Genomic DNA, 8,045 nt, shown 5'->3' on the forward strand with positions numbered 1-8,045 from the left:
TCCTTCCCTAAAACAGATGTGCTGTTTAGGACAATTATGGGAAGCTCAGGACACCTTCTTGGGTCACCTTGTCATGCTGAACATCGGTGTCTTGTGAGCAAAATATAACAAAACAAACCCATGCCTAAGCCAATAGTTTAGTGTGTGATGCAGGAAATTAATCGACTGTATTGAGCCTGGAGTTTTTTCCCACCAGAGAGTGTTGGTTCATTTAATAACTACCTGACGTATGAATATGCAATCACTGAACCTTTTCTTGATACGGGGACAATAGATGGGAAAGTTTGGGTTTTCCTGGTTATACAATAGGGCAGTGGTTCCCAAACTTGGCAACTTTAAGACTTGTGGACTTCAACTCCCAGATTCTCCATCCAGCAGCTGGCTGGAGAATTCTGGGAGTTGAAGTCCACAAGTCTTAAAGTTGCCAAGTTTGGGAACCACTGCTATAGAGGATAATCTTAAGATTTTGGGTAATGTCTTGTTTGCTTGATTTCTGGTCTTCAAATATAGTATTAGCTACCATAATGATTAATTAATATTGTTTTTCTTATTCAAGTCCTTAATTTGCAAATTTAATTTTAAACTTCTCTTATTAAAACTCCCATCAGAACCACCTCAGCAGAGCTGGCTGGAGAATTCTGGGAGTTGAAGTCCACAAGTCTTAAAGTTGCCAAGTTTGGGAACCACTGCAATAGGGTAATAAGGGCTTTCTTACAAGCAAAATTTAAGAACGAATCCCTTGAAAGATAAAACACTTAAAGGTGTTTTATCATTATCTTTCAGTTGTAACGCTGTCATGCTTTCCTATTATTTATTCCTTTTTCTTATAGCAAAAAGAATCCAAGGGAAGAAAGAAGAAATAGCTGAGCTGAGAGAAAAAAAATGAGCTCTTGGAAAAAATGTTGGGAGATCCAGCTAATAGATAAATAATGCTGGGAGTTTCTGTTTGCAAACAATGGGGAGCTCAGCTTGGCATTCACTTGTGGGGAAAACGTTTTCCCCCTTTTCGTATTCTGCAGCATGTGTCGTATTGTATGAGAAGAAACCTGAGTAGGATGAAGCAGTTCTAGTCTTGCCACCAAGTTTTGAATGCACTGAATATGGATTCTTTCTATTTCTGGGTTAGAAAGGGACCAGACACATCTACGACGTATCTACGAGACCGCCTCCTGCCACATACCTCCCAACGGCCAATAAGACGGCCGAAAATCAAGGGTGGGCCTCCTCCGGGTGCTGTTGACCGGACAATGCCGGTTGGCGACCCCTCAGGGGAGGGCCTTCTCTGTAGCTGCTCCAGCCGTGTGGAACGATCTACCCCCAGAGATCCGGACCCTTCCCACTCTCTCGGCCTTCTGAAAGGCCACAAAGACCTGGTTATTCCGGCAGGCCTGGGGCTGTTGACCTCACGAATGAGGTCCAGCCCCACTAAGATTGAGTGTATGATGTGTTGCTTTTAATCTGTTTTTTCTCTTTCCTTGTTTAACTTTTTATTTTTTAGTTCTGTATCTTGTAAGCCGCCCGGAGTCCTTCGGGATTGGGCGGCATATAAATTCATTAAATTTACAATTTACACACAAACATACACTAGAGATATATACATACGTACATAACCATCTGCAGAGGACTTACCAAGTTTTTCCACATATATTGTTCTGGCGTAGAGGGTATTGTTAGAGGACAGCCCCTCAAAGACTTTGATCTCCAGGGGGCTGAAAGCTGAGATATCCTGCCTTTGAAAGAAGCAGGTGTAGAGTGTTGTATTCCTGGATGTGTTCTCCACAGTCAAATTACAGGACTTCAGGACGGTGTCTTCCCTGGGTGAAATCAAGGGACAAAATAGGATTAATCTTGGAAGGAAACGATTATGAAGGGGTTTCCCTCCTCCCCCCCTGTTCCCAGCAGAAGCCGTAGAGTCAAGCAAGAGGATAGATTTCCATTCTTGAGGTTGGAAGGTTGACTGCTACTACATAATTTTTGCTGTCTGGCTTTTCAAAAGCCTCCCTGTCAGTACTAGTTAAAGCGTGGGACTGACATCTGCAAGTATTTTAATGAGGACCTAGTTGGTTGTTTCAAATTCACATGTAAACTCTTCCTCATTTTACAACTCCTGAGTGGGGCTTTTCTCCTGAATCTCTAACAAAGGATGAATCAAACTGAGACTTAGCTGACTGAAGGATGATACCAGTCTGCTCCCTATATATAAAAAGAGCCGAAGTGGCACAGTGGTTAGAGTGCAGCACTGCAGGCTACTTCAGCTGACTGCAGTTCTGCAGTTCGGCTGTTCTAATCTCACCGGCTCAGGGTTGACTCAGCCTTCCATCCTTCCGAGGTGGGTAAAATGAGGACCCAGACTGTGGGGGCGATATGCTGACTCTGTAAACCGCTTAGAGAGGGCTGAAAGCCCTATGAAGCAGTATATAAGTCTATAGTCAGACAGGCTGACTATACTACAGTGTATAAAACACTTACTCAAACTTGTAGCAAAAACTGTACATGCTCTGGTTCTTTGATTCCTTCAGAAGATCTGATGTTTCCCAGAAACAGGCCAGATCTTCCAGCTGCTGTGTGAAGCACTTGGGGTTCAAGAGCTCTTCCGTCAACAGGCGTGCAACTGGATGCAAAGCAGAGAGACACACACGTTTAATGTTACCCACTGATATGGGACTGCAGGGATCACAACACAACCATCCCTATCCGATCACTGGGCAGCAAAATTGTATCTTCTGAAGGTGGCACAAAAGAAGGCTGTGGGGTGTTTGCCAATTATGCCAACCTGATATGTTCCCCCAATTAAGCAAAGCCTCGGGCAGACACAAAGCAAAACCAAATACCAACAAACACAGCCCCAAACTGGTAGCATTAATTGATTTAATTAATTAATTGGCATACAAATAAAATAAATCTAAATCTATTTAAGTCAGAAAAATAAGTTGGTTATTTGAAATGGAATGATTGGAAATCTAAGAAACTATGTAAGTTACAAACATTTGGAGTTTCACCTGTAAGTTCCTAGTTCATGACAGAGCCTTCTGCACTGGGCTAAAACTAAAGAAAATAAAAGCTTTTCTACACAACAGAAATTATAGCATAGAGTCTTGGCTGTAATTTTCCTTTCTTTCAATTCCTTCAGCAATATGTATACCTCAGGATATATAGCAATGTGTTTTGGATTCTAGCTGGTAGCAGTGGATCATAAAAACAGTACCTTGTTTGCCAGAATCACATGATCCACAATACTGTATGCATTGTAGGATTCTGCTTCCTTATGAGTACATGTGCCTACACACACACACACACACACACACACACACTCTTCTATAACAACCATCTCCTTCTGACATGTGTTTCCTGAGATAAGGGACACTTTCCCTACTTTCTGTTCACGCCATAGGTAAATTCACATCAACCAAAAGGTTCGGTTATACACAGAAATGCAATAAATACAAATAGTAAGGAATCTGCACATAGCATCTGGATTTCTTTCACTGTTTTTTTTTACATTCCTCCTGCTTTCCTGTATACAATTGTATGAAATAAGCTGCATAAGTAAGAAGAGCTAATATACATGCTAGAAATTAAATAAATAAGTCCTGGCGAGTACTTTCTTCCAGGACAGCAGAACTTGCTAGAAAGATCTGACTATAATTTCTTAACCACTTATAGCATGGGGCTATTGGTTGGGGGATGGGAGTAAACAACTGGACTCCAGAGACGCAACAGAGTTTGTGATAGTATTTGTGCCCCAGGTTTGCACATGGATTCCTCTAGAAGCTCGGCACTTTAGTTCTTTTTAAATGAATGGGATTTGGACAAAAGGCTTCTTTTGAGTAGCTTATTGTCTTTGAATTCAGTCTGGAGATTCACAAATCAAACACACATGCATGCACATGCACACTGATGAAAACACACCCAAGAAAACGGTCACGTGCTCTTAGAGAGTATACTTGAAGTGGGGGGGGGGATTAAAAGGTGGGAATTTAAGCACAATAGGTCCATCCTAGAGAAAACAGACTTGAAGACTTGTGAAGAGTCTGATAGATAAGATATTTAGAAAAGTATTTGCTAGAGAGAGGACAAGACAGAGCAGGATGTGGTGAGAATATCCCTTTGATTAGAAACAATTAATTCTTAATTCCTTGGCAAGAAATCTGCATGCTTTGAGGCAATCTTTTTAAAGGTCTCTATGGGGCAATCCCTATGCCCTATTGCAATGCACAATGTGCTTGAAAAGAAGATGCTGAAGTAGCACATGCTCACCAGTTGAAAAAGTACCTTCATTTCCTACTGTTAGATTAAGATCTTATGATTTCAGACTATTTTTAGTGGAATCTTTGGTTTAAACAAGAGAGTGTACTTTGACTGAATTATTCAACCCATGACACTTTGCAGCCTACAATGTAAACTAAAGCAGAGTTTAAAGTAGCACAAAGACTTGCTGTATTAGCAGAGCTGGATCTGTCAGGATTTATTTTTTTTATTACAAGTCCTTGCTGGATGTCGTAGTCAGGAAATTAAATTGTGAAAGACCCTTACATACACAAATGCATCAAGTGAGACAAATCACACCCTGCTTCACAACCTATGATTACGTTCACTCATAATGAGTCCTGGAATATTTATGTGACACAGGTCAGGTTCTACCTATGGTCAGGGTGAAACCCTTTCTTTTTAAAGTAAGCATTTGCTCCATGTTATAATCTCCATATGTCTAACTGTTGTTTTAACAAATCAGTAACAAATATCAATCCATGACTATATAGGTGAAACGAAATATAAATTAGAAAGCATTTTTCTATTATCTTTGTATAAATGAATATTTTTGGATTTCAGAATTTTAAGATTACCGTAGAAGGGAGAAACCATCTTTAGGTGGGAAGCATAGGGTGATAATGTACCTGGGCTCCTATACCTGCGTTTGCTGATGTATGCAACACAAGTCAAAAAATATTGTAGATGCTACTAAGGATGTCTGTCACTTTGTGTGATGTCTCTGTAATCCACCCCCTCCTCCCACTCTTGCTTAAATGGCTATAACTGAGCATCAGCCTTTTTTGACTTGATGCTCTCCCGAGAAAACATCTCTTCAAGCCTGCAGCCAGCATGGCTTTTAGCACTGCCAGGGAAGTGCTAAGCTAAGTCTGAAAGGCTGCTGCCAAGTTGCCGGCCTTGGAAGATCAAAGCATGGAAGGCTTTGGTTGTGCCAGGATCACCCCTTTCATGCCACGGAGCACTGTTGATCTCTGCTCCTCAACAGCGCTCTACATGGGGCAGCCCTTGAAGAGTATTCGGAGACTTCAACTCGTCCAGAACGCAGCCGCGCGAGCAATTGTGGGTGCACCTTGGTTCACCCACGTTACACCTATCCTCCGCGAGCTGCACTGGCTGCCTATTGGTCTCCGGATACGCTTCAAGGTGCTAGTCGTCACTTATAAAGCCCTTCATGGTATTGGACCTGGGTACTTGAGAGACCGCCTGCTGCCAATTACCTCCCACAGACCCATTAGATCACACAGGGTCGGCCTCCTCCGGGTTCTGTCTACCAGCCAATGCCATCTGGCTACTACCCGGTGGAGGGCCTTCTCTGTGGCAGCTCCGGCCCTCTGGAATGAGCTCCCCGTAGGGATTCGGACCCTCACCTCTCTCCAGGCCTTCCGAAAAGCCGTCAAAACCTGGCTTTGCCGACAGGCCTGGGGTTGATGAGTTCCCTCCCCTCTCGACTTGTATGGTTGTATGATTCTTGTTTATTTTAATCACATGTATTGTGTTTTATGTTCCCCTTTTTCCCCTTTTGAATTGTTCGCCGCCCTGAGTCCCTCCCGGAGAAGGGCGGCATACAAATAATAAAATTCAATTCAATTCAATTCAGTAGCATCTCTCAGAGGTTTTCTCCCTTCCTCCGTGTTAACTGTGGAATCGAACCTGCACAGGGAGGGAGTTTTCAGATCCACGCGGCCTTACAAGAAACTGCTCTCAGACTGGAAAGAGACCAAAAATGGTTTCCTGCAACCTTTTCCAGTCTGCCCAACTTTTTGGAAGTCTGGTAGCAGCTCTCCCGAATCACGTATGTTATTAAAAGGCACGTGCGTTCATAAGCTCCAGCTGACGTCATTCCATGCCTAGAGTGGCTTTTCCTCTCTTGACCCCTCGTGATTTTTTGCTACATAAACTAACATGGCACTCCTCCTCTTCCTCTTCCCAGTAGCAATGTTTGTCAAGCCCCAGCATGGCTGGCTGGGAGTTCTGGGAGTTGAAGTCTACACATCTTAAATCACCATGGTTGAGGAAAATTGCTCTACCCAATATGGGCTGCATGAATTCAAAGGTGCTAAAATTAGACCCCTGGCAGGCTGGCCTCAGGTGTTACCTCTTGACCAGCTGGTGCCTCTGACTCTTCATTCCGTGACACTATCTCCTCCGCTCCTGCCACCCTGTGATGACCCTCACCTGCCTCCCTCCTCCTTGCCCTTCCTGCCCGCACTTAGCCCAGCCTTCTCAAGAAGAGTACCTTTGCTGTGGAAGTGTGCACCGAGATTCCTAGGTCCCTCCTGAAGTGATCCAGAAGCCCAAAACACCAGGATCCAAAAGGCGGCAATGGACCTCCAGGCCTGCTCCATGCTTTGGTGGGAGAAAGGGACGCCGTTTCTCCAGAAAAGACTTTTCACCTGCTCTGCCAGTTGGTAACTGACTGCAGAAGCTGGTGCCTGAGTCTTTGCTCCACAGCTGGAGGCTGCAGATAAGAGGGCGGGCACTGGGTTGAGAGAGGTAGCGGGAAAGCAACAACAACAAATTGCTTCATCTGCGAGCAGACGGGAGCCCCCTCTCCCCCTGGGGATTTCTCCTGTGCATGGCAGCTTACTCTCTTCTTACATTCAGGGTAAGGCTATGTCAAATGTATTGTAACCCAACGGCAACTCCAGGATACTTCTTGTCCACCCCAAAGCTTGAAACTTGCTCACTTTCCCCAATCGTCTTCTTCTTCTTGGGGTGGGGGCATCTGTCTTGGGTCTGTGTCTCTCCCATCCCGTGCCAAGGGCATTCCTTTTGCTACTCAGTGTGCCATGCAAGTTATTCCTACTTCAGAGGCAGAATGCCCCGAGGGCAAAAGAGAGAGGAAAAGGATTGTTAAAAATCTGATGGACAAAACGGGGGTAGGGGAACAACACCTCACAGAAAGCAGAATAAACAATCTGCCATAAAGATTATGTTAATGTCGGAGAGAACCTCCCAAGTGCGGGAATTCACAGGAATAGAACCTTTAATTGATTATGTGGCATACATCCATCATTTGGGCCCCCACATGGCACTAAAACACAATTGTGATGCATTTGGATTTGGCCCTGATATTGTAGGAAGCATTACTGGCTACTGGAGCTTGTGCCCCCTGATTTATGCCTCTTAGTTGCTGTGGGAATAGAACATAGAATAGTAGGATAGAGGGCCCCTTGGAGGTCCTCTAAACCAACCCACTGCCTGTGGCAGGAGGTTCTATTTGTTCCAGACTTTCTTTGGACTTGATGGGATCATAGAAAGAAATAACAGAATAGAACAATAGGGTTGGAAGGGATACTGGAGGTCCTCCAGTCCGACCCCCTGCACAAGCCATTTGAATCTAATTCTTCTGCCAGGCATTTTCTCCTTATTTCTAGATTGTTTCTCTCCTTGATTAGTTTCCATCCATTGCTTCTTGTCCTGCCTTGAGGTGTCTTCAAAGAATAGCTGGACTCCCTCTACTTTGTGGCAAGCCCTGAGATATCGGAAGACTGCTATCCTGTCACCCTTGGTCCTTTTCATTAAACTAGACATACCCAATTCCTGCAACCGTCCTTCATATCTTTTCGCCTCCAGCCCCTTAATCATCTTTGTTGCTCTTCTCTGCACCCTTGCTAGAGTCTCAATATCTTTTTTTATATTGTGGCAACCAAAAATGGATATAACATTCCAAGTGTGATGTAGTCTCTTCTTTCAAATAATCAAACCATCTCTATACGTTTTAAAGGAAGTCTCTGGACTAGCAGAGGAAAAACACGTATATGTCAAAGACGGGC

At 43.9% G+C, this 8,045-nt stretch overlaps 1 protein-coding gene across 1 annotated transcript in view; it reads right to left on the bottom strand.

The window, feature by feature from the left end:
- Positions 1-6,667, bottom strand: part of EPOR (erythropoietin receptor) — an 18,293-nt gene extending 11,626 nt beyond the window's left edge. The window contains exons 1-3 of the mRNA XM_032212277.1: positions 6,506-6,667; positions 2,470-2,611; positions 1,630-1,814 (exon numbers count right to left, since the gene is read on the bottom strand). Coding sequence (XP_032068168.1) covers positions 1,630-1,814; positions 2,470-2,611; positions 6,506-6,614 — 436 coding nt within the window. The 5' untranslated portion in view covers positions 6,615-6,667. The remainder of the gene's footprint in view (positions 1-1,629; positions 1,815-2,469; positions 2,612-6,505) is intronic.
- Positions 6,668-8,045: the final 1,378 nt, after the last annotated feature.

The sequence above is a fragment of the Thamnophis elegans genome, chromosome 2 (assembly GCF_009769535.1).
Source record: "Thamnophis elegans isolate rThaEle1 chromosome 2, rThaEle1.pri, whole genome shotgun sequence".
NCBI classification, from domain to species: domain Eukaryota; kingdom Metazoa; phylum Chordata; class Lepidosauria; order Squamata; family Colubridae; genus Thamnophis; species Thamnophis elegans.